At 41.4% G+C, this 27,347-nt stretch overlaps 1 protein-coding gene across 7 annotated transcripts in view; it reads left to right on the top strand.

The window, feature by feature from the left end:
* Positions 1-26,099, top strand: part of FAIM (Fas apoptotic inhibitory molecule) — a 29,222-nt gene extending 3,123 nt beyond the window's left edge. The window contains exons 1-6 of one of the 7 annotated variants that reach the window (XM_003895045.5): positions 1,255-1,421; positions 11,826-11,885; positions 13,506-13,638; positions 14,631-14,859; positions 21,826-21,875; positions 25,658-26,089. In XM_003895045.5, the coding sequence (XP_003895094.1) occupies positions 11,842-11,885; positions 13,506-13,638; positions 14,631-14,859; positions 21,826-21,875; positions 25,658-25,807 (606 nt within the window). In that variant the 5' untranslated portion in view covers positions 1,255-1,421; positions 11,826-11,841 and the 3' untranslated portion in view covers positions 25,808-26,089. The other 6 variants (XM_021934816.2, XM_009201621.4, XM_021934817.2 and 3 more) reach the window with 6 other exon arrangements.
* Positions 26,100-27,347: the final 1,248 nt, after the last annotated feature.

Raw genomic sequence — 27,347 nt, 5'->3', positions numbered from 1 at the left:
AGAATCCCTGGTGCTGCAATCTTTGTGTTTTTTTTTGTTTTTGTTTTTGAGATGAAGTATCACTCTGTGGCTCAGGCTGCAGTACAGTGAGGTGATCTCAGCTCACTGCAACCTCTGCCTCCTGAGGTCAAGTCATTCTCCCGCCTCAGCCTCCTGAGTAGCTGGGATTACAGAAGCATGCCACCACGCCCGGCTAATTTTTGTATTTTTAGTAGAGATAGGGTTTCACTACATTGGCCAGGCTGGTCTCAAACTCCTGACCTCAGGCAATCCGCACACCCTGGCCTCCCAGAGTGCTGGGATTACAGGTGTGAGCCCCCGTGCCCAGCTGGTTTTTTTTTTGTTTTTTTTGGGGGGGGGGTTTTTTTTTTTTTTTAAATGAAACAGGGTCTCGCTCTGTTGCCCAGGCTGGAGTGTAATGGTGCAATCACAGCTCACTACAGCCTCTACCTCCCTTTAGGGCCCAAGCAATTCTCCCACCTCAGTATCCCAAGTAGCTGGGATTACAGGCCTGAGCTGCTAATTATTTTCTTTCTTTTTTTCTCATTCTCTCGCTCTCTTTTTCTTTTTCTTTTTTTTTTTTTTTTTGCCATGTTGCCCGGGCTGGTCTTGAACTCCTGGACTCAAGCGATCCGCCACTCTGCCTCCCAAAATGCCACGATTATAGGTATGAGCCACCACACCCAGCAATGCTGCAAAGTCTCATAGGCCAGGATAGTATAACCTAAGAAATGATATATGAAGAACACTCACAACAGGGAAGAGGTGAGGAGTGTTCAGGCAGAGGGAAGAGCATTTGCAGATGCCCTAGGTGAGAAGAAACCTGCATCCTTTAAGGACCTAAATGAAGCCAAGCAGACAGGGGCTAGATCACACATGGGGGCTTCATGCCCACCTTAAGTAGTTTGGGTCTTTAAAAAAGGAATGAGACTCCATAAAGAGGTTTTAAGGAGCGAAGGCCATAGCTGCCATGACCAGGTTTCCCTTCCCCATAGCTGCAGAGCAGGCACAGGGCTGGTTTAGCCCACCAGGTTGTGCCCAGCGCGGGGCCAGCGGCCGGCTCCTACCCACACTTGCGGGCGGGAAGACTGGACGCACTGCGGGACCTGGTGATGTCCTGGGTTGGGGCTGAGGAAGGCCTGTGTGCGGAGGGTGCGGCCTTTGGCTAAGGCAGAGGACCGGGGTTGGGTCCGTGGCGGCGGGAGGGGTGGCCTCCTGCACTGGGCGCCCCAGGGGACCTGAGGCGCGACAAACAGTCGGCGCGTTTGGTACTCGCGCCCGCAGAGCTTTCAACCTCCGCGCCGGCTGCGCCTGTTTCTCTGCGAGGGAAGCAAGGCCACGCGGCCTACGTAGCCGAGTCGGAACCAACCGGTTGTTTGGTGAAACCTACCCCAGAGCCTCCCACGGCCCACAGCGCACAGGTGAGGTAGCAGCCCGGGTGGGGTCGGGGTCGCGCCTGCGCCCGCCTGGACGCCTCGGGCCCGTCAGCTCCGCACCCTGGAAGCCCCTGCGCGCAGCCCCCGGCATCCCCACGCCCTCGGCCCTGCTGCGCAGGCGGCGGCCATCTCTGGGCGGCGGCGGCGGCGGCGGCGGGAGGTGTCTGCGCGGTCGGTGAGACCCAGGCGGGTGAGGCGCTGGGTGAGTTCCGGACGCTTCCAGCCGGCCCGCCGGTGATGCCAGGCCTCGGGGCGGGACCCGGCTCCCGCTCACCGCGGGTAAAGGTAGAGGTGCGGCGGGGCGCGGGGCCAGACCGGGGCGGTGCGGGGGCGTCCCTGCCTGGCCGTCCCTGCCTGGCCAGGCCCTGCCCCGCGACCTGCCGCACCCGCCTCCGTCCTGTTCGCGAACTCTAAATATATTTGTCACTGTCGAAAAAAAGAACAGAAAGCAACAAGGAAGCAAGCAAAGCAGCCGTGCCCGTGTTCCCCAGAGACAAGCTGGGTTAACATGAAGATGTGTTTTCTTCCAGACGGTTTTTCCTTGTAATATGAGCGGGGCTTATTTTTGCAGAACCTGCATCATAAAGTGCTGAAACACGCTCGCTCGCTCTCGCTCGCTCGCTCTCTCTCCTTTGAGACAGGATCTCGCTCTGTCGCCCAGGCTGGAATGATGCAGTGGCGCGATCTCGGCTCACTGCTGCAGCCTCAACCTTCGGCCTCATTGTCTTAATAATACATCACATGCATTTACCCGTATCTTTAAATGTTTTTCTGCGTCCTTTTTATTGGCCACACTAGACTGTACATTCCTGTGTGCCAGGTTGACTGCCTCATCTATCCCTGACTCCTGGCATGGCTTTGACTGGAATGTGATTTACTAAAGGTAGTTTCTCCCTGATTGTGAGCGCCCAAGTGGTTTCCAGTTTTTAGTTATTGCAAAAAGTAATTAACTGAGCACCGTTGCATCTGGGATTTTGAGCATGATCATTTGTGTAGAATGAATCCCACAAGATTCGTTCTAAAACAAGATAGAATCTACAATCTATACCACAAGGCTTCTGGTATAGATTGTGACATGAATAACTTCAGAAAAGTTATTCTCATTTTTGTACCTCCAGTAAGTAGCATTTGGGAATACTTGGCTCGAGGAGCTTCCTGACTGACTTTACTGGAGACCCCCCTCACTTCATACGGGGCCGGGCCGGATATGAAGATGTCAACACTTAAGTGTGACTTGCATTATTGGCTGGTCATACCTGGGGCTTTTGTTGAAAAGGGAACTATGAGCATCCTAGTAACTACTATCATCTGAGTAATTTTTACACTGACTTCGGTTTATCTTGAGCAAATCATTTCAGTCCCCAATAAGGATAAACCTAAGTTAAAGCAAAATTCAGGTAGGATTAGATGAACATGTTGGTGTTTAAGTCATGCTCTGAAACTTAGGTGTTGGGTTGCTAGGGAAGGGATTTTAAAAGATTGATGGGTAAGTATGAGATACTGAAAAAGCTTTCTTTGACGTTTCAAGTGCTTGGCATCATCTCCATCAGTGAAAATAAGTGGAATATGGTTTTTCATCTTTTTTATTTACATTTTAATAACATATTTGCAAAAATAGATGGATTTTTTTGTATTTATCATTTTCCAGTTTGGTTATAGAATCTTGAAAATTAAGTACATGCATAAGAGTTTAAAAACAACAGTGGATTAATTTCTTGCTCCCAAGTTTTATTTTTTTATTTTTCAGACAGTCTCCGTCTGTCGCCCAGGCTGGAGTGCAGTGGCACGATCTCGGCTCACTGCAACCTCCATGTCCCGAGTTCAAGAGATTCTTGTGCCTCAGCCTCTGGCGTAGCTGGGATTTACAGATGTGCGCCACCATGCCCGGCAAATTTTTCTATTTTTGCAGAGACAGGATTTCACCGTTTTGTCCAGGCTGGTCTCGAACTATTGACCTCAAGTGATCTGACCTCCCAAAGTGCTGGGATTACAGGTGTGAGCCATCATGCCTGGCCACTTTTCTCCAAAGTTTTAAACCAAAGCCTTCTTTGGCAGAGCTAGGACCCTTCCCATTCTGTCCTATGCTGCTTCCCTTTATAAGGACACTCCCATTGTTGTACTATAATCATCTCTTGGTCTCTCCAGACTCCCCCACTCTGAGGTTAGTGTCCTGCCCAGAGCCTGGTACATAAGTACCCAATAACTGTTGGTATGCGGGATGAACTTAGAATATGCCATGTGTTTATTAAATCGAATTTGTAACTTGGAGATCTATGTGACAGATATTTCTGAGTGAAGTGGAAACTGGGGACAAAGACAGATGTTATCTTTTGGTTTCAGGTGTAATTGCATCCCAAGAGACACTACGGCTAGGACACCTGCTTTTCTTTCTTTCTTTTTTTTTATTGACAACTTTACTGAACTATAACTCACATACCACGTAATTCACCCATTTAAAGTATACGCTTCTTTTTTATATAAATAACTTTTTGAAGTGGTAAAATATATATAACGTAGATTTGCCATTTTAACAATTTTTTAGTGTACAATTCAGGGGCATTAAGTACATTCACAGTATTGTGCGATCATTGTCACTGTTTGCCAAACTTTTCAATACCTTAAACAGAAACACAGTAACCATTAAGCAATAACTCCCTGCTATGGTTTGGATATTTGTCCTTACCAAATCTCATGTTGAAATTTGATCCCCAGTGTGGCAGTATTGGGAAGTGGGGCCTAATGGGAGGTGTTTGGGTCATGGGGGCAGATCCCTCATGAATACATGAATAATGCCCTCCTTTGGAGGTGAATGGGTTGTTGCTCTGTCAGTTCTCACTATAACTGTTTGATAAAAAGAGCCTGTACCTTCCCCCCCCCCCCCCCCCCCCACCCTACCCCACCCCACCCCCATCTCTCTTGCTTTCTCTCTGGTCACGTACTGTCTACACTGCCAGCTCCCCTTTGCCTTCTGCCATGAGTAGAAGCAGCTTGAGGCCCTCACCAAATGCAGATGCCCAATCTTGAGCTTCTCCAGACATGAGAATCATGAGCTAAATAAACCTTTTTTCTTTATAAATTACGCAACCTCGGGTATTCCTTTATAGCAACGCAAAAGAAACTGAGACTTCTCCTTATCCCTTCCCCTTTTCCCAGGGAACGTCTAATCTGCTTTCTGCTTCTATGAATGTCCCTATTCTGAGTATTTTATGTAAGTGGAATCGTATTTGTCATTTTTTGTCTGACTGTTTCACTTAGCATAAAATTTTCATAGTTCATCCATGTTATAGCATATGTCAGAATATCACTCCTTATTTTGGCTGAATAAAAAGGAATATCCTTTGTATATGTATGCATTTTATCACTTCTCAGCCTTTTGGCTAAGATCAAGTGTATATACCACATTTTATTTATTCTTACGTTGACGGACAACTTGGGTTGTTTTCATCTTTTGGCTATTGGAAAATGCTACAATGAACAATAGTATACAGGTGTCTGAGTGACTGATTTCAAAACTTTTGGGTGTATACCTAGCAGCAGAATTGCTAGGTCGTATAGTAATTCTCTGTTTAGGTTTTGAGGAACTGTCATATCATTTTGTATGACAGCTTCACCATTTTACAGTCCCACTAGCAATGTACAAGGATTCCAGTTTTTCCACATCCTTGCCAACACTCATTATTTTCTGTTTATCTTTAGTATAGCTATCCTAGTAGATGTGAAGTTGTATTTCATTGTGGTTTTGATTTGCATTTCTCTTGTGGTTAATGTTGTTTAGCATCTTTTCATATGCTTATTGACTATTTGTATGTCTTCTTTAGAATAATGTCTGTTGAAGTCCTTTGCCTTTTTTTTTTCTCCTGGAGATGGAGTTTTGCTCTTGTTGCCCAGGCTGGAGTGCAATGGCACGATCTTGGCTTACTGCAACCTCCGCCTCCTGGGTTCAAGTGATTCTCCTGCCTCAGCCTCCCGAGTAGCTAGCTGGGATTACAGGTGCCTGCCACCACGCCTGGCTAATTTTTTGTATTTTTAGTAGAAACGGGGTTTCACGATGTTGGCCAGGCTGGTCTTGAACTCCTGACCTCAGGTGATCCATCCGCCTCCGCCTCCCAAATTGCTGGGATTACAGGTGTGAGCCACTGTGCCCGGCCCCTCTGCCCATTTTTATATGGGGTTGTCTTTTGTGTTTTTGAGCAGTAGAGTTCTTTATATATTCAGAATGTGAAACATCTATCAGATATATGATTTCCAAATATTTTCTCTCATCCTTGTCTTTTCACTTTCTAGATAATGTCCTTTGATGCACAGAAATTTTATTTTGTTTTTGTTTTTTTGAGACAGGGTCTATTCTGTTGCCAAGAGTGGAGTACAGTGGTGCAATCACAGCTCACCTGCAGCCTTGACCTTTCAGGCTTAAGTGATCCTCCCACCTCAGCCTCCCGAGTAACTGGGACTACAGGCATGCACCACCATGCCTGGCTCGTTTTTAAATTTTTTTGTAGAGATGGGGTCTCCCTGTGTTGCCCAGGCTGGTCTTGAACTCCTGGACTCAAGCAGTCCTCCCACCTTGGCCTCCCAAATTGTTGGGATTGCAGGTGTGAGCCACCACACCCAGTCAGTTTTAACTTTTGATGAAGTCCAGTTTATCTGTTTTTTCTTTTGCTGCTATCCTTTTGATGTCCTATCTAAGAATCCATTGCCAAATCCAAGGTCATGAGGATTTACCTCTATGTTTTCTTCTAAGAGTTTTGTGGTTTTAGCTTTTATATTTAGATCATTGAGATAACTTTTGTATATGGTGTGAGATAGGTGAGGTTCAACTTAATTCTCTTGTGTATGAAAATCTAGTTTTCCCCATAACATCTGTTGAAGAGACTATTCTTTCCCCACCAGATAGAGTTGGCCCCCTTGTCAAAAATCACTTAGCCACAGATACGTGGATTTATTTCTGAACTCTCAAATTCTTTAAGGACAGAAACATTTTCTTCAGGCTGGGCATGGTGGCTCATGCCTGTAATCCCAGCACTTTGGGAGGCTGAATTGGGAGGATCGCTTGAGCTCAGGAGTTCGAGACCAGCCGGGGCAACATGGTGAAACCTCATCTTTACAAAAAATTAGCTGGGTGTTGTGGCACATGCCTATGGTCCCAGCTACTAAGGAGGCTGAGGTGGGGGGATTGTTTGAGCCCAGGAGGTCGAGGCTGCAGTGAATCAAGATCGCACCACTGTACTCCAGCCTGGATGACTAGAGTGAGACCCTATCTCAAAAAACAAAAAAAGAAGGATTTTCTTCAAATTTCTGACAGCGTCTAGTACAGTGTCTCTTGATAGCAGGCTCAAATAAATGTTGAAAAAAACTGAAAGCTGGACATTTATCATAAGAAAACTTTTGTTGTGAAGGTACATCTCCCCTTGAGAAAACAAATAGAGCATAGCTGCTGTAAATCATACAAACCCATAGAAAATTTTAAAAGACATGTACGACCGTGTGCGGTGACTGTAATCTCAGCATCTTGGGAGGCCAAGTCAGGTGGATTATTTGAGCCCACGAATTCAAGACCAGCCTGGGTAACATGGTGAAACCTCATATCTACAAAAAATACAAAAATGAGCCGGGTGTGGTGGTGTGGACCTGTAGTCCCAGCTACTTGGGAGGCTAAGATGGGAGGATCCTTTGGGCCTGGGAGGTTGAGGCCACAGTGAGCATTTAGTACACCGTTGACTGCACTCCAGCCTGGGCAACAGAACAAGACCCTGTCTCAAAACAAAAACAAAAACATGTACAGATGCTTCTTGACTTGTGATGGGGTTATATCCCAGTAAACCCATTGCAAGTTTAAAATACTGTAAGTCGAAAATGCATTTAGTCCACCTAACCTATCAAACATCATATCTTAGTCTTGCCTACCTTGAGTGTGTTCAGAATACTTACCTTAGCCCACAGCTGGACAAAATCATCTAACACAAAGCCTATGTTACAATGAAGTGTTGGCTGTCTCATGTAACTTTTTGTACTGTACTGAAAATGAATGGTTGTATGGGTACTCAAAGTATGGTTTCTACCAAACACGTATCTCTTCTGCACCATCTTAAAGTCAGAAGATCATTGAGTCAAATCATTGTAAGCCGGGCACCATCTGTATGTGACTTTGGAGTGCTTTCAGAACATTTGGTGGGCATTTACGTATTTGTTGAATTAGTGAATTACATTTGCTCAGGCTGGTATTCCCATCCAGAGAATCACCAGTTGTGGAGGAAGTAAGTTTACTTTTGTATAGGGATATTCTCAAAATGAAAAATCAGCTGATGGTCCAAAGTATCTTAAAGTCTGTTTAAGTAAACATTGATCTCTGTGCTTTAGTGCCTGTTGAGGTTTTAGAATAATTATTTGTATTTACTTCCTTTCAGACATCTAGCCTAAATCTCTATTTTATTTCATGTTTCCCTAAAGACTCACTAGTGGGCATATTTTTATGTGCATTTGATGAGTTGACTAGTGGTTTTTAATGATTTTCCCTGATATGAATGGCCAAAAAACAGATGTCAGTCTATTAACCTGTTGCATTTGTGGCTATTAAGAGTGTTTTCTACGTGTGCTCTCCAGTTTTTGAGCCAGAAGAGCAATTTCAATTAAATTTTAAAGTGGTGAGATTGGAATGGAATGTATAAAGTGACAGAGATCATAAGACTAGTGAAACTGCTGGAATAGGAGATAGGAGAGAAGCCCAAAAGCAGGAGGCAGAGTTGATTTTGGACATTTTTCTTAAACATTAGATGGGATTTGTTGATGGGAATTACTATTTGCGGTAAGATCATTTGAAAAGTTTTCTTTACTCCATGTGCATTATTGGCACCCTCTACAGCTTTGTTAGAAAGTTGGATAGGTAATAATAACCCAGGACTGGCAGTGGAGATGGCACTTGGAGGGATGTGTGTTACTGATTTCCCCATAATGAAGGAGAGAGGCTAGACCAGGTGATTTTATTGTTCTTTGTTTTCCAGTGCTGAAAATTGTATGACTCTCTCATATTTTGGTTAAGGCTGTGTATAAGATAATGGTCACTTTAATCCTTGCATAGAAAGCAGTTTTTAAAGTTAATCTCTGCCTTTTAAAATTGTACAAAATTTGAAGTATTGCAGCTTTTTATAAGCTGAATATACTTTTAATGTTCCAAAGAATAATGTCTTTTGTTTGTTTTGTTGTTGTTGTTGTTTTGCTTTTGGAACAGCGTCTTGCTCTGTTGGCCAGGCTGGAGTGCGGTGGCATGGTCATGGCTGACTGCAGTCTCAAACTCCTGGAACCAAGCGATCCTCTCGCCTCAGCCTCCTGAGTAGCTGGGACTACAGGCACATGCCACCACGCCCAGCTAATTTTTTTTGGTTTCACTGTGTTGACCAGGCTGGTCTCGAGTTCCTGGCTTCAAATGATTCTCCTGTCTCAGCCTCCCAAAGTGCTGGAATTACAGGGCTAAACCACCATGCACACTCCAAGGAGTAATTTTAAAAACATTTTATAATTATTAACCATTTATAAAAAGATATTTTTAGTGTTTTGCTTAAAATAATGGATAGCATGAACAAGAAAATTGAAATATTATTAACTTTGTATTAAAGCAGCATTTTTCTTATTTAGTCAGAGAAAGGCAAAGAGAGTAACAGAATTTTATATTGATTTGTAACTTTAAGAAGAAACATAATTTTGATATATAGTTATATAAGTAGAATTAGAATGCTTCAAATTTGCTAGATAATTGCTTCAGTACTTACTTTTATCTTTGTTTATAATTCTCTCCTATCAGGTGTACTTTTAATTATTGGAGAATGAAAAATTGCTATATTTTAGGTAGTCCTTCAATAATTGTTGAATGCCTGGATGATTGTTCATAGTTTAGAGAAGAAAAAATGTTTTAATGTGATCATGATTTCTAATCTTTCTTATAATTGGTGGTATTGCCTTTTATACTTCTCCATGAAAAGGTATTATAATTAAGATGTTGTATCTTAGTGTGATTTAGTAGTATTTGGAATTCCTTATAATAGAAAACAGAGCAATTATTTTAGGCTTGAATGCCTACATTACTGAACTTTCTGGAGTCTCTGAAAATTGTAGAGCAAAATTTGAGTAACACCCCTGAATACATTCTGATTTACAAAAGATGCCTTATCGAAGTTTATATTATGCTGCTTGGCTTATTTTATTTATATTATATGTATGTATAATATTTATATATTATATGTATATATTATATAATGTATATATACTACATATAATATGTATATAAATATACATATTATTTATATGTACTCCAGCTTGGGCAACAGAGTGAGATCCTGTCTCAAAACAGATACGTATATCTATATATATCTCTATCTATCTATCTGTATCTATCTGTCTGTCTATCTATCTATATCTGTCACACAGGCTGGAGTACCCATAATTATACTGTCTTATCTATCTATAATATAGATATATAATATCTATCTATATAAAATATATATATATGGTTTGAGACAGGGTCTCATTCTGTCACCCAGGCTGGAGTACATATAATTACATTGTGTATATATTTATGTGTGTGTGTGTGTGTGTATATGTGTATATATAGTATCTATCTATATTATATTATATATAATATATAGTATATATAGTAAATATATGTTATATATAGCATATATATAGAGATATCTGTTTTGAGACAGGGTCTCACTCTGTCATCCAGGCTGGAGTGTAGTGGCATGATCACCAGAGCCTCTAACTCCTATGCTCAAGCGATCCTCCCACCTTAGCCTCCCCAGTAGCTGGGACTACAGGTGCATGCCACCATGCCTGGCTGGCTTATTATATTGCTGTGCGTTCTTTTTGTTCTTATTGTTGAAGGATACCCTCTGGTTTCGTAGGGGATAATCCTTAAGAGTAGAAAAATTCATAAATTTGTGTGGTGCTAATTTTTAAAAAGAGGGATTTATTTTAGGTACAAATATTTACCTAGTTTTTATTCTAAAATCCTTAGCTTTTCTGGCCCATTGGATTGCTTTTATGAGTGCTAATGTCTTCTTTAATATCTTTTTGGCTGGGCGTGTGGTGGTTCATGCCTGTAATCCCAGCACTTTGGGAGGCTGAGACGGGTGGATCTCTTGAGACCAGGAGTTCGAGACCAGCCTAACCAACATGGCAAAACCCCATCTCTACTAAAAATACAAAAAAATAGCCAGATGTGGTGGCATGTACCTGTAGTCCCAGCTACTCAACAGGCTGAAACATGAGAATTGCTTGAACCCAGGAGGCAAAAGTTGCAGTGAGCCGAGATCATGCCACTGCACTCCAGCCTGGGAGACAGAGTGAGGCTCTGTCTCAAAAACAAACAAAAAACTTTTTAATAATTTGTGACTTCTGGCTGTTTCCAGCCAGAGAGGGTTAGCAATCTCCTATTTTTAACCAGGAGAGAGCATTCTTGAGCATGTATAGGAAACAGGCGCTAATTAAGGAAAGGGCTAAACTAGGGTAGATCTTGGAAGCAAAACATAGTTGAATTTAGGGTACTTTGGCAGGAGTGAAACTGTGAATCCCAAATCTTCAAATGTGAGGGTTTCCTATGTGAGGGTTTCCTATGCATGTGAATTTGTGTGCATTTCTGATTTTAGTACACCTTAATTAACACTGCGGCCCAGTTACTGTTTAGTTCATTGCATAGTACTGGACTCTAGTTCTGGGTTGGACAGTGCCAGTTACATGAGCCAGCCACATAACTTTTGTCGATTCATCATTGGCATTAGTAAATTAAATGGGCTTAAGTAGGGGGATCAATTAAGTTTGCTCTTTGAAAGCAGACCAGCATATCCCTGTCTGCTTCTTGCAAACTCATCAGTTCTTTGAAGTTATCTAAACAAAGATTTTAAAAATTATGTTCCACCATAGTGTAGCCTTCTGAAATAAAGATTACATTTTAAATTAGTTACCACTTTAACACTGATGCTCCCAGAAGATGCACTGTGTTTATCCTGGAGTTTGATGTATTCCCTGACTCATAGCCTTGGGGCTTCTTGTGCTTCAATTTGAGAAGCATAGGACCCAGAGGATCTCTTAGGTCTCTTGCAGCTCTGATATGCAATAAATGAGAGTTTGTTCTTTAGTTTTGATAAAGTATACCTTTAAGAAATTATAAATCCATAACAGGGAGAAATATGACTGATTTGCATGATGTAACATCTTTCTCTGAAAAGTAAAGATTGCAGTTCTATTTTATGTGAAAGCTGTTTCATCGGAAACTCCATGTAATTTAATAAATGGATTGCAAAATTAGAAAAACCCTTTGTAGATGTCATCATTGTTGCTTTCAGTCTCTCTTTGCTGCAATTCTGCTTTTTTCTTTCCTGGCTGCTAATTGGATTAAAGACTGTTTTTGCCAACCATGGCATCTGGAGATGACAGTCCTATCTTTGAAGATGATGAAAGGTAAATGTCTTATATTGCAGTAAACTAGCCTTTGACATTTTCAAGATTGTTATCATTCAAAAGAGTGATTTATCCAAGCTACTCTGTTAAGAATACATTCTGTAAAATTTCAGAATACATGGTTCTACTTTTAAATGATTTAGAGCAGGAGTAGTAAATACCTGGCGTGGGGGTAGCCTCCAGTAACATGGCATCCATTTCGGTAGAGCCTTGTTATGAGGTCTCCTCTTTTCTCTCAGCACAGAGTTCTTGGCAACTACTTCAAAATGATATAAAATCCATTTACCATCTTCAATTTAGAGCATACAAAGGGGATTAGGGTGAACAAAGAGGAAGATGTAGTTAAGAGAACAGGCTTTGGAGCCAGAATCCTAGGTTTAAATCCTGCCTCTGCCACTTAATGTCATTGTAACCTTAGGTAAACCCTTAGCCTCTCTGAGCCTCATCTGTAAAATAAGGATACTAACAGTAGCCATCTCATGGTGATTCTGCGAGTTAACATATTTAAAGCTCTTAGAACAGTGACTGGCACATAGTAATACTTAATAGCTGTTAGCTATGATCATTATTACTGTAATAAATGATACTTCTGTCAAAGCTAAAAAGATACACCAGTATCAAAATATTAATTAGATATTATATATGTATTATATCATTCACACTCAAAAATATATGTTTAAGTATATGCCAGAAATTTCTGACAAACCACAATCCTTTATTTACTTCTTATTTTTAAGACAGTCTCAGTCTTTCACCTGGGCTGAAACATGGTGGTGCAATCATGGCTCACTGCAGCCTCACCTTCCTGGTCTCAGATGACTCTCTTGCCTCAGCATCCCAAGTAGCTGGGACTCCAGGCATTAGCCATCCTGTGTGACTAATATTTTTGTAGAGACAGGGTTTCACCATGTTGCCCAGGCTGGTCTGGAACTCCTGGGCTCAAGTAATCTGCCCACCTTGGTTTCCCAAAGTGTGAGATTACAGGCTTGAGCCCCTCACCCAGCCCAAAGTCCTTTATTTTTTTAAATAAGGTTTCCTGTAATAATGCCAAGAATATTTTTCATAACATATTAAAATTATTTTTATCTTTATTATAGGACATTTCTTCCATGACTTTTTTCTGTCTCAGTATAATAAATTAGAAACTTTTTGTTAAAACAAATCCCTAGTGTTAGTTTAAGTATGGGAGGTTTGGAGAGTTCTTGTTTTAGAGTGATTAGACCTGAAAAGGAGAATAAAATTAAATACCATGGTTTTTAAATGGGAGCTGGTGGGGGAAGAGTAAAGACTTTTTACTGGCCTTTCCATGCACTATACTGTAGCCTAACCTAAAATACTAACCAGGATAAACTGATGCTTTCTTAATCCTATTAATATTCAGGTGGCTTTTTTTAGAAGTAATCGGACTATGTACCCATATATAGTAGTTGTATCTTAAAGGAAGAGTGAATAAGAAGGAGAAAATAGTTACCTGTACTGTGAGTAGAATATCTTAGGTACTGTCACTTTAATATTTTGACATTTTAGAGGTTTTAATCTAATATTTTCATCTTGGAAGGATTAATTGGTTATTTAATTAGTATTTAGGCCCTGTATAATTGCTTTATTTTATTCCTTTAGCCCTCCTTACAGTCTAGAAAAAATGACAGACCTCGTAGCTGTCTGGGATGTTGCTTTAAGTGACGGAGTCCACAAGATTGAATTTGAACATGGGACTACATCAGGCAAACGAGTAGTATATGTAGATGGAAAGGTAGGAAGAAAATATGTTACTCTGTAAAATATGATGTATAGAGAAGCTTGATTTTGTTAAAGTAGCATCTTCATATGTGAATTTGGGGTTTTTTTTTATAGTCATGTTTTTGATCTGTATCATTTTGCTGTGTAAATAGTTATAGAATTCATGGAATATAGCATGTAATATTTTTATTTATTTATTTATTTTATTTTATTTTATTTTATTTTTGAGACGGAGTCTCGCTCTGTCACCCAGGCTGGAGTGCAGTGGCCGGATCTCCGCTCACTGCAAGCTCTGCCTCCCGGGTTGGCGCCATTCTCCTGCCTCAGCCTCCCGAGTAGCTGGGACTACAGGCGCCTGCCACCTCACCCAGCTAGTTTTTTTGTATTTTTTAGTAGAGATGGTGTTTCACCGTGTTAGCCAGGATGGTCTCGATCTTCTGACCTCGTGATCCGTCCACCTCGGCCTCCCAAAGTGCTGGGATTACAGGCTTGAGCCACCGCGCCCGGCCAGCATGTAATATTTAAACTTAAAGTGCTTTTATTTTCTAAAACCTTGGCATCATAAATTAATAAAATTATATCCTTTTTTTTTTTTTTTTTTTTTTTTTTTGAGACGGAGTCTCGCTCTGTCACCCAGGCTGGAGTGCAGTGCTGTGGTCTCAGCTCACTGCAAGCTCCACCTCCTGGGTTTAAGTGATTCTCCTGCCTCAGCCTCCCAAGCAGCTGGGATTACAGGCACCCGCCACCATGCCAGGCTAATTTTTTGTATTTTTAGTCGAGACGGGGTTTCACTGTGTTGGCCAGGCTGGTCTCAAACACCTGACCTCGTGATCCGCCCGCCTCAGCCTCCCAAAGCTTGCTGGGATTACAGGCATGAGCCACCATGCCTGGCAATAAAATTATATCTAAATGGCATTGCCGTTGTTCACTTTACGTTATTTCTAAAATTAAATATTAATTTTTCTTCCATTTGACTGTTTAAAATTTTTCTATTTTATTATGTAGGAAGAGATAAGGAAAGATTGGATGTTCAAATTAGTGGGCAGAGAAACATTCTGTGTTGGAGCTGCGAAGACAAAAGCGACCATAAATATAGATGCTATCAGTGGTTTTGCTTATGAATATACTCTGGAAATTAATGGGAAGAGTCTTAAGAAGTATATGGAGAACAGATCAAAAACCACCAATACTTGGGTATTACACATGGATGGTGAGAACTTTAGAATTGTTTTGGGTAAGTTAGTGCTGTTTCTGCATAACTTATTTTTTTATAACGTCTGTTTAATTCCTGTAACTATTCAGACCTTCTATGGAGGTTTGAAAATGAGAGGGAGTGTAAGTGCAGGTGTATTTCATTTGTTTAAAAACATTTTAAAAAATGTTTTTGTTTCCCATCTGCTTGGGATTGTCTAGCAGGTGTGTATATTGTCCAGCAGGTGTATTTCTAATGTGTCCTGTGTAAATGAAGCATTCATTTAATCCACCATTTTATATGTAAGCTATCTTAAGCCAGGTTTTATGGTGATGGATTTGAGGATTATAAGTTTAGGATTTAAAAAAATGTAATATTGCCAGGCGCGGTGACTCATGCTTGTAATCCCAGCACTTTGGTAGGCCAAGGCGGGAGGATCACCTGAGGTCAGGAGTTTGAGACCAGCCTGGTCAACATGGTGAAACCCCCTCTCTACTAAAAATACAAAAATTAGCTGGACATAGTGGCACATGCCTGTAATCCCAGCTACTCAGGAGGCTGAGGCAAGGGAATCACTTGAATCCAGGAGGTGGAGGTTGCAGTGAGCGAGATTGTGGCACTGCATTCCAGTCTGGGTGACAAAGCAAGACTCTGTCTCAAAAAAAAAAAAAAAGTAATATTGGTGCAGGTTTTGATATTATTTGGTATTTCTCTTTATAAATATATCTTAAAGACAGTTGGAAATTTAGGATTTATCAGTAAGAAAGCAATATTTTCCTAGATAACAATAGGCTTAGTACTGCATCAGATAAAACTTATCAAAGTTTAGGACTTTTTGAAGAGTTTTGTTTGTTTGTTTTTCTAGGCTTTCCTGTTTGGGTTTCTCTTTTCTTATGGAAAGTAGATATATATCTTTTCTTTACCCATATTCCTATGTCTGTTAGCAGTTTTACTCATGTTCTCTATTGCTTGGAATTCTTTTCATTCTTTGATGTTTTTGAGACAGGGTCTCACTTTGTCACCCAGGCTGGAATGCATTGGTGTGCATGAACATGGCTCAACTTTGTCTTCCTGGGCTCAGGTGATCCTCCAGCCTCAGCCTCCCGAGTAGCTGGGACCACAGGTCCACATCACCATGCCAGGCTAACTTTAAAAAAAATTTTTGTAGAGACAGGATCTCACCATGTTGCCCAGGCTGATCTTGAGCTCCTGGGCTCAAGTGATCCTCCTGCCTCAGCCTCCAAAAGTACTGGGATTACAGGTATAAGCAGCTGTGACCACCCTTCTTTTCATTCTTAACAACAATATTGGGAGTCTGTTGGCTTCCTGTTCTAAATATCCAAGTCTGCTGCTTCATAGCCACCCTAGACTTTCTTTCATGGAACTCTTTTGTTCTTCTAGTTATTGAACCCCTTAACTCCTGCTTTCATCTTTGTTTACTGGAATATATCCTTAGGTAATCTCCTGATAAAGGGTGTCTAAGAAATAAACATAACTTTGATCCTAATGCTAAATTGATAGTTTTGTTCAGTACAGAGTTTTAATTTCAAACTAATTTTCTCTCAGAATTTTTGAAACCCTTATTCCAATAGCTTTTATTCTCTTGTTTGAAATGAGAAGTTTTGTGCCAATCTGAATCTCATTTTTTTCTTTCCAGAAGGTTTTGGGAGCTCATCTTATCCCTTATATTTCCAAATTTCATAGTGATATATTTAGGAATATAGTTACTCAATCTGCAATAAAGTTTTAAAACCACTGGATCTCATTAATAATGGAAATTTTAGTTTTTAAAAGGATTATGATTAGTGTCAACACTCTTGAACATATGGGACTTTAACAGATGATGAAACCAGGCCTTTAGTTAATTTTAGGTACTTAATCAGCTCCTTCGCCAACTTGTAATACAATTGATATTGACTTTTCCTGGGAGAAATGGAAGAGACTACCTAAGCTATGCCTAGCATACAGTTAGTTCTCTTTTAAACGCCCAGGGGCCTGCTTATCTACTTGTGAATTATCTCCGGTCTTTCAAAAAATCTGTTTTTCTCCTTTTACTCCTTGTCTGCCTTTACTCTTCCCTATCCATTTGCAATCCCTCATGAGCCTGGAAATGAGACAGAGTTCAGCCCAGACTTGTCCCTTTTGCTGTTTGGAAGGGACAAGGGACCAGGGTCGTTTACTGAGGTAAAGGCAAAATTCCCTATGTTATTGATATTGCTTGCACCTCTACTTCCAAGATCCATCAAACTGTGGACTATGCTGACTACAGCCTACATTTTACAGGTTAGTTATGAAGAATGCAGGCTCCCGGATCAGAGCTGTGCGATGGGCAAATTACTTAACCTCTGAGCCTTGGTTTCCTCATCTGTAAAATGGGGATAATACGGTGGCTCATGCCTGTAATCCCAGCACTTTGGGAGGCCGAGGCAGGCAGATCACGAGGTCAGGAGATCGAGACCATCCTGGCTAAGATGGTGAAACCCCATCTCTACTAAAAATACAAAAAAATTAGCCGGGCGCAGTGGTGGGCACCTATAGTCCCAGTTACTCGGGAGGCTGAGACAGGAGAATGGCATGAACCCAGGAGGCAGAGCTTGCAGTGAGCAGAGATCACACCACTCCAGCCTGGGCGACAGAGCGAGACTCTGTCTCAAAAAAAAACAAAAAAACAAAAAAAATGGGGATAATAATGGTAACTCCTTCACAGAGTTGTGGTATGAGCGAAGCTTAATTGATTTAGTACATGTAAAGTACTTAGCAGTGGTTCTCACATTGTGAATTCTTTAAAAATATTATTTGTCAGCCAGGTACAGTGGCTCACACCTGTAATCACAGCACTTTAGGAGGCCGAAGTGGGAGGATCACTTGAGCCCAGGAGTTCGAGACCAGCCTGGGCAACATAGGGAGACCTCATCTCTGCAAAATATTTACATATTTGCTGAGTCACGTAGCACATGCCTGTAGTCCCAGCTACTTGGGAGGCTGAGGTGAGAGGATCAGTTGAGCCCAGGGATTCAAGGTTGCAGTGAGCTAAATTGCACCACTGCATTCCAGCTTGGATGACAGAGTGAAACTCTGCCTCAAAATTAATAATAATTTGGCTGGGCATGGTAGCTCACACCTGTAATCCCAGCACTTTGGGAGGCCAAGACAAGTGGATCACTTGAGGTCAGGAGTTTGAGACCAGCCTGACCAACATGGTGAAACCCCGTCTCTACTAAAAATACAAAAATTAGCTGGGCATGGTGGTGGGCACCTGTAACGCCAGCTACTTGGGAGGCTGAGGCAGGAGTATTGCTTGAGCCTGGGAGGTGGAGGTTGCAGTGAGCCGAGATCGCGCCACTGCATGCCAGCCTAGGTGATCAAGCAAGACTCTGTCTCAAAAATAATAATAATAATAAATTTAAAATATTATTTGTGGTTATTATTACTACTCATGGGCAAAGAATGGGCTTATCTAGGGTCTCCTGGTAAAAGTCACTTATATATATTATGTGGCAAGTTTCAAATGATAGTATTATATGGCTTTCTAAATTTTATATTGAGAAATTAGAGCAAGGCCATGAAAAAGCTTTGAATAACAAAATATTATGATTTACTGAGGTCATATTATGTGCCGGATACTATACTAGGCACTTTATATAAATTATTCCTAACCCTTATAACAACCTGTGGGAAAAGTGGTATCTTCATTTGCCCCTGAGGAAATGGAAGCTCAGAGTAGTGGTGACTTGCCAAAGGGTACTGCTAGTAAAAAGTGATGCTGAGACCTGACCTCAAAGATCATGTGCATTCTTCTTCACCACCCCAAAAATGTGAGGCATATAAGGGCAATGAAAACAGAGTTGGTTAGCATTCTTAGCTCTGGTAGTCTCCACACCACTGAATATCATGGGAGGAAAATAAAACTGGCAGGAGGAAAGTACGTATGAAACTTCATGTTGAAAGGAAATTCTCTTTCTGTTCTGAAAAGTTTCACTTCTCTGGTAGCATTTACAGAACATAACCTGCTCAGGACTCACCTGGGAAGTCCCTAGCTATTGTTCTTGTGGCTGAGGGAATCTGCAGGCAGGTAAAGAGGAGATGCTTCAAGACGAACATGCAGCAGCACCTCCCATGAGTCACTGAATCCACCTCTGAGTCATGATAGATTTGACATTTTATCAGCCAGATATATCCTTTTATTAACATATCGTTTTGAATAGGTTACATACTCAAGATTCAGAAATCAAAATGCTCTTAAAAGACACAGTGAAAAGTCTTGCTTCCATCCCTGTTCCCATCTGCCATTTTCCCCCAAGATAACCATTTTTAGTGTCACTCTAGTGTTTCTTTATTCAGATTCAAGCAAATACACATATTATCTCTTATCACATAAAAGCATCTTGCTTTATTCACTTAGTACATTCTGAAGATCCTTTTATATCAGAACCTAAAGAACTGTTTCATGCTTTTTTGTAGCTACAGAGTAAATTTCAATAGTAAATATTTAGCTCATTCCCAACTGATGAACGCTTGAGCTGTTTCTAATCTTTTGCTGTTAAAAGCAATGCTGCATGAATAGCTTTGTTTGCATGCCTCTTGGAATACAGGACACATAGTATATTAGTACACATTTCTGGAAGTAGGAAAGTAGGACTTCTTCTGGGTCAAAGAATAATTGTATTTGTCATTTTAATCGATTTCTGCCCATTTGCCTTCTATAGTACTTTTACCATTTTGTACCCCCATTAGCTATTTTCCCCCAGGTTCTCCAGCAGAACATGTTGCCAAACTTTTGGATTTTTTGGCATTCTGCTAGGAGAAGAAATGGTATTTCAGGGTTGTTTTTATTTGTCTTTTTCAAAAGTGAGGTTGAGCATCTTAGGTTTAAGTTTCTTTTGTGTTTCCTTTCTCATGATGCCTGTTCATGCCCTTTGCCCTATTTTCTTTTGGTTGTTGGTCTTTTTCTCCTTCATTTCTCACAGTCTTCACATTAGTAAGTTTAGTCCTTTGTTCGTGCCATGAGTTTGAAATATTTTTCCAAGTTTGTCATTTATTGCATAACTTGGCTAATGTGTGTGCATTTTTCTTCAGTTGTGCTGTGGCTTTTTTACTTTTTTTTTTTTTTTTTTTTGAGACAGGGTCTCACTCTGTCGCCTAGTCTGGTCTGGAGTGCAGTGGTGCAATGTTGGCTCACTGCAACCTCCACCTCCCGGGTTCAAGCAGTTCTCCTGCCTCAGCCTCCCGAGTAGCTGGGATTACAGGCGCCCACCACTATGCCCAGCTAATTGTTTGTATTTTTAGTAGAGACAGGGTTTCACCATGTTGGCCAGACTGGTCTCGAACTCCTGACCTCGTGATTTGCCCGCCTCGGCCTCCCAGAGTGCTGGGATTACAGGCATGAGCCACTGCGCCCGGCCTTTTCTTTACTTTTATGTAGTCAAATTTAATACATTTACTTTCAGGGCTTCTGGATTAGTAGTGTTCTTCAGAGGCATGCTAATACGCTATTGTAGAAACTCTGAGTACCTGCACATGTTCAGTAAGTATAGCAAGTAAAATACGAGTTTCCACCACCATCGTCGTTTATCATAGCACTGTGCACACTGATCATGTCTTGGGACAAGTTGAGTTTACCTGCAGCTGTGACTGTAGTGACTTTCTACTAAGGCTGCCACTGAGGTGACCCCTGCCCATATCTCCTGGACCCCTCTAGCTTTCTCTTTTTCTATCTAGCGCACCTCACAGGCTTTTCTCCCATCTCTAAGTGAGGCTCCCATCTCAAGGTGTGGGGAGGGAAGGAACCCCCTTTAGACTGTGCTCCTGGAGCAGATGGCCAGGTAGTCAGACCCTGGACTGGTGCCTCAAACCTGACCCCCAGACTCCGTGTGCACATACAGGCCACACTTCCTTCTCTTCTTCGCTATAATACCCAAAGCTCATCTTCCGGCTTCTTGACTAGTGCAGTCTTCTCTCCTGATACTCCCAGGACACTAACATTCGCAAGGGGCTCTGGGGACTCCCCCACCCTAAGGTGAGCTATGGCAAGTTAACTGATGCGTTTAAGTGTGTCGGGGCAGCATTTTGTTCCATATTGTTCCTTAGTGTGCAGTCCACCAGCTATACCTATTTTTTACTTGTAATCCAGTAATTTTTCTCTAAAGTGAAACCACTCTGAAAAGAAATAGAGATTATTGTACTACCTAGTAAGAAGCTGGACTAGATTTCTAAAGTGGACGTGCTGTCTATCCTGTATAAACCCCGTGGCAGCTACTTTCGGTGGTGCCTCTGTGCCATTATCCAGTTGGGTGAGTGTGGGAGGCAGGGGAGTCATCTGGTCAGTACTGAAGGACATTTTGTGTGGAAAGGTCCCTGCTCACATTCATCTGTATGCATCCTTCTTTTTTTTTTGTTTGTTTGAGACCGAGTCTTGCTCTGTCACCCAGGCTGGAGTGCAGTGGTGTGATCTTGGCTCACTGCAAGCTCCGCCTCCCAGGTTCGCGCCGTTCTCCTGCCTCTCAGCCTCCTGAGTAGCTGGGACTACAGGCGCCCGCCACCATGCCTGGCTAATTTTTTGTATTTTTAGTAGAGACAAGGTTTCACCATGTTAGCCAGGATGGTCTTGATCTCCTGACTTCGTGATCTGCCTGCCTCAGCCTCCCAAAGTGCTGGGATTACAGGCGTGAGCCACCACACCCGGCCTGTATGCATCCTCCTTTAAAGGTGGTCCTTTTGGATTTATTTTGTTTCATAAGGCTTCATCAATTTGTATTAGGACCATAACTTTCTCTTAAAAGATTGTTTTGTTTCATTATAGTTTTACGAACAAAGAACAAACACAGCTTCTTCAAATTTTAGGAGAGTCTCCAAGCCATGAAAGCCATGAAAAAGTATTGGGTTTTGGAATATTAATGGAGTTTTAGAGATCTGGTGTATCAATCCTTTCCTAAAGTAATAAATAGGAAAAGTTAGCTTTATCTTTAATTCACAGAATTATAACTTAAAGTTTTTATGCTACTTTTACAGAAAAAGACACTATGGACGTATGGTGCAATGGTAAAAAACTGGAGACAGCAGTAAGTTGATTATTTGATGACTCTAAGTGCCATGTATCTAAGTTACCATTGAATTGTTGCTGCATTTCCTAATTATAGAGATTTTATAATGAACCAAGGCCCTGTTGATAAAAACAAAAAAGGGATTAAGTACTCCTGACTCCAGATTCTGAAAACCTTTGCCAGACAGTGCCTGGTGCCATGAGTTTGGAAACAACTTATGTTCTTAGCTGACACCAACTTCGTACTCTCCCTTTCCTGTCCTGGACCAGGCTCTAGCGTAGCAAGTAAAATACCAGTAAAATACCTAGCAAGTAAAATACCTAAAAAGAGCCCCTAGTTAAAATTATATCCCCAAAGGTTGGTGTCCTCTTGTGTTTATCCATTTGAAGTGGTGCGTTACATATCACTGCTTCTCAAACTTGCATGCACAGAAATTGCCTGGGATCTCGTTAAAATGCTAATTCTAACATTTCCCTGCGTGCTGCTAGTGCTGCTGGTCCACAGAACACACTTTAGGAATGCTTTATACCATACACTCAAGCAGAGCGTTCTTTTCTGAAAGCGAGATTTTTGTAAAATGACTGATGCGGTATCAGATGACGCGAAGGTAGACGAACAGGAAAGGGCACTCTCACAAAGCCCAGAGAACGAGTGGAATTTTAGACCAGCAGTGCCGATGCAGGGAGAAAGAGGCTACCCCAGTCACTGTGGCCAGGCACACTGAAATCCCCATCTAGACTCCAGTGTGTTTGGCTTTTGCTGTCAGGTGCTTGGATTACTGTGGCTGTGGATGGGATGAATGTAGGAGTGAATTTCAAGGAGGAATGAAACAGTAGTAGTGCGCACAGGGGAGAGAGTGGGAAACAAAGCGTGGGACTAGGAGCTGAAATCACTGGGTGGTAAGCCCCATGTCTTATGGGATCTGCGGGCCAAGCAGGGAGTGCTGTCGCTGCGACCCACCTTCATGCTGGCTCCAGATGTGAACATCAGGGCTAGAGATAATGGGAAGCTGTCTTCTCTGGTCACATTTTGCATGTTGTAGTTGCTTTTATCTCATTTGTATAGTATAGGTATAAGACAGTGAGAAAAGGTGCTGTTGGTAGTTGGAGGAAAGGAGGTCTGGGATTCATTTATTCATAAGACCACCTAGAACCTACTTGGTCTGATAGCTGTTTCTGAGGAGGTGACAAAGCCAGAAATCAAAAATTACAAAGATGAAGCCACACGTGGTAGCCCAGGTCTGTAGTGGCCTCCTACTTGGGAGGCTGAAGTGAGAGGAACCCCTGAGTCTAGGAGTTTTAGGCCAGCCTGAGCAACGTAGTGAGACCCCATCTCTAAAATAATTAATCAATACATTGAAATTTAAAAGTCATAAGGATGAATGCTTTTCTGTTTCTGAGTCCTGAAGAATTTAATTTGGGCTCACTCAACATTGAGTGCTTGAGCTGCTCTCTGGGTTAAATCTGCTGATAGAGACTTCTTTTATGCAGAGAGGCTTGGAGAGTGCTTCAGTATTTTATGGCCCCCTTTGGAAAAACTCCAGTTACCACTAACATAGATCAGATACCTACTCTGTGCCCAATGCCATACCTGGTGGTTCTTCCTGTTCTTTTTTTCCTAGCCTGGAATTCTCTAGATAGAGAATCAGCACTTTTGAATCTCATTTCCTCTCACACTCGAGAAATTCTCCAGTGCACATGTAAAGAGAATGCTGTTTTATGGTTTTGAGAGTGTGGTTGTACTGGTCGAGGTGACTCATGCATGTAATCCCAGCACTTTGGGAGGCCGAGGCGGGCAGATTGCTTGAACCTAGGAGTTTGAGACTAGTCTGGGTGACATGGCAAAACCCCTCTCTACTAAAAATACAAAAATTAGTAGAGCATGGTGGCGCATGCCTGTAGTCCCAGCTACTTGGGAGGCTGAGGTGGAAGAATTACCTGATCCCAGGGAGGTTGGGGCTGCAGTGAGCCAAGGTTGCACCACAGCACTCCAGCCTCAGTAACAGAATGCGAGACCCTGTCTCAAAAAAAAAAAAAAAAATGCAATTGTAACTTTGGGAGGCCGAGATAGGAGGATCACTTGAGGCCAGGAGCTCATGACCACCCTGGGCAGCATGACAAGACTGTATCTCTACACAAAACTTTTTTTTTAAAGTTAGCTGTGTATGTTGGTGTGTGCCTGGTCCCTGCTGCTCAGGAGGCTGAGGCAGGATTGCTGGAGCCCAGGAGTTCAAGGCTGCAATGAACTACAATTGTACCCCTGTACTCCAGCCTGGGTGGCAAGAGCAAGACCCTGTCACACACACACACAAAGAATGTTGTTGTGGTTGTAAAAAAGTGAAAATAATATTCATCCACATATCCTTGTTTTGTAGTAATTAACAGGAAACCACATGTGTTTGGAAAATAGCTCTTTATAACACAATTGCTTTCTCATTGTAACTACAACCTAGTTTGCAGGGCAGTTTGGGTAGCTCCATATCTGGGCAGCCTTCCCCAGTACTGTATGTACACACAACAAACTCATCCTGTTGCCTGTGAGTTACAGCTGATTTTCTCCTTTTTATCTCAAAGCATCGTGCCAAAATTATATATTTGTCCAATTGCCAAGAAGCTGGTTATATAGATTATATTACCTAACCCTTGCCTTTTCCTCTGAAGTCCTTTTTTCAAGGCTCAATATTAAAAATGGGGACAGGAACACACTGCACCCAAGGACATGCTTGTGGTATTCAGCACACCTCCCATAAGGAGCCACTGGCCACATCCTTCCCAGAGCTGGGAAAAGGCTTCTCTCCCTGAGGCGTCCTGTGCCTTCTTCGGCTTGGTATTGTTAACTGGGGGGCCTTGTTCTGTCTACTTTGGCTGCCAGGAAGCTCATAGCCAGGGTTTAAATCTGATTTTCTATTTCTTTGCTTTCTAGCATAAATCATTTCTTATCCTCTAAGCCTCTTCTTCCTTCCTTCCTTCTCTGTGCTAATGTTTTTACTCTAGATCACTGCTACCCAATCAAAGTACCATATGAGGCACAGATACGACCTTCATGTGTAATTTTAACTTACCTAGTATCCACATTTGAAAACATTTTAGATGAAGTTAATTTTAATATTATATTTAATTTAAATCAATATATAAAAAATATTATTTAACATGTAATCAGTATGAAAAGTTATTTTATATATTTTTTGTTTCATACTAGGTGTTTCAAATCTAGTGTCTATTTTATATTTAAACAGCGTATCTATTTTCAGACTAGTCAATTTCAAGTGCCCAATAGCCACATGTGGCCAGTGGCTACTGTATTGAACAGAACAGGTATAGATTTAGCGGTGTTTGGTTTTGTTGTCTGTATATTTTATTGTAAGCCACCTTATACCCAGAGGAATCAGATTTTCAGAGTGGCTAAGAACACTATCCCTGGCTGGATGCCGTGGCTCACATCCCAGCACTTTGGGAGGCTGAGGCAGGTAGATCACTTGAGGCATTTATAAATAACTAATAAATGTCATGTTTGTCATTTTTATTTTTGAAAACATATGTTATAGACACATAGCCATGAGGTTTATATTCCTCCCCCAAGAATTTAAGATTCTTAAGGATTGTAGGGGTTATAAAAAGGAAACTTTCAATTCATAACAGAAATGTAAAAGCATCTAAGTACAAGCTTTAGACTTTGTTTTTCAAAGCTTATTGTTTAATACAGTATTTTATTGTACTACTAGTACTTTTAGATGGTGTTAATGCTCTAGACAAAGAGAAATGTTGGTGCACCACTAATTCCTTCTTCTTTTGTTGATCCAGGGTGAGTTTGTAGATGATGGGACTGAAACTCACTTCAGTCTCGGGAACCACGACTGTTACATAAAGGCTGTCAGTAGTGGGAAGCGGAAAGAAGGGATTATTCATACTCTCATTGTGGATAATAGAGAAATCCCAGAGATTGCAAGTTAATGAATCTTAATCTTAAGAAGTAAAGATCAGGACTTTTTAATTACTGTGGTAATTAAATTGTTCAGTATGTACTTATCAGTACATTTAGTCTGCAATGTTTTTATTTTTAAAAAGTTACATGAAACTGTAACATTCCAAGGGTCAGGAAAAAAACCAATTATGTATAGTCATAAAAATTACAATGTATGATGCAAATAATGTAAAATGTTTTAAAGACAAATGGAAAATAAGATATGGACCAAAGTCACTAATGTTTTACAACAGTAACCTTTAATAAATACTGTAAACAAAATCTGCTTGATTTGTGTTTCTATGTATGGGTAAGTCTTTATGTGTTTTTAACCTGTGCAGATAGGCTGTCTCTCTAGTTTACAGCAGTTGGTACATAATGATACAATTAGTTTAACTGAAGAAAATGAGCAACTTTTTTTATTTGGAAATATTAAGGAAACTTCAGATAGTGAGTGTCACAAGAATTTAATTTAAAATGTAGGTTTCTGAAAATGTGGTTGTTTTGTTTAATTAACATGGTGAAGACATAAACCAAAAGGAAAAGAAGCAAACTCCTTTACACCAGATTGTATCAGGTGCTACCTCAGGCGGTAATTAAAAAGTGAGGGTTATGTGTCTGTACCTAGGTGTTGTCCCAGTGTTAGTGCTTCTGTGGCTGAATCGGCCTGTGCAGGCATACTCACAAAGACCAGCCAAGTCAGTACATTAAGTGCCTGAGGGTTGTCATTTCAATACCCGGAAAGTCTTTCAAGGCAGGATACAGTTTAATAGTAGATCATATTGGGGCATTTCACATCTGTTATCACTGCTGATCTTCTGTGTGAGGGGGCATTCTCCATTTTTTGACTTGCTCCGTCCAATTTGGTTGCCATTAGTCACATGGCTATTTAAGTTAATTAAAATGAAGTACAATCAAAAATTCAGTTTCTCAGTCATGCTAGCTTCACTTCAACTGCTCAACAGTCACCTGTAGCTAGTGGCTGTCATACCAGACGGTGTAGAGAACATGTCCGTCACCACACCAAGTTCTGTTGGACAGCACTGGTGTAGATAGACTGTCTCAGGTTGAGTGAGTTGCTCAGTAGTGTCGTAGGATTTTAAATCCAGGTTTTTCTGATACTAAGACTTATGCCCTTTAGTACTGTCTCCCTGCCATTAACATATTTCGAAGAGACTTTGGGCAGAACAGAGGCAGAACCAGGTTCTAACAGCAGGAAAGAGAAATCGGGCAGGAGAGAGTGAGGGAAGAAGGTTTGGAGAGGCCAGGACCCGGCAGGCCACATGCAGGGTGGCAAGGTGGGTGTGTGGAAAAGCCTTGGCTCCTTCCTTCTTCTAACACCTTTTATTTTGAAGTCTTTACCACTGGCAGCTCAGCGTACTACCTTTACAAAAACGTTTACAAGGCTGGGCTGGTGATTCATGCCTCTCATCTCAGCACTTTGGAAGGCTGAGACAGTAGAATTGCTTGAGCCCAAGAGTTCAAGACTAGCCTGAGCAACATAGTGAGACTCTGTCTCTACAAAACAAA

Source organism: Papio anubis, chromosome 2 (genome assembly GCF_008728515.1).
Source record: "Papio anubis isolate 15944 chromosome 2, Panubis1.0, whole genome shotgun sequence".
Classification (NCBI taxonomy): Eukaryota; Metazoa; Chordata; class Mammalia; order Primates; family Cercopithecidae; genus Papio; species Papio anubis.
The sequence above is the reverse complement of the archived record's forward strand: the minus strand, read 5'-3'. Positions and strand labels throughout refer to the sequence as shown.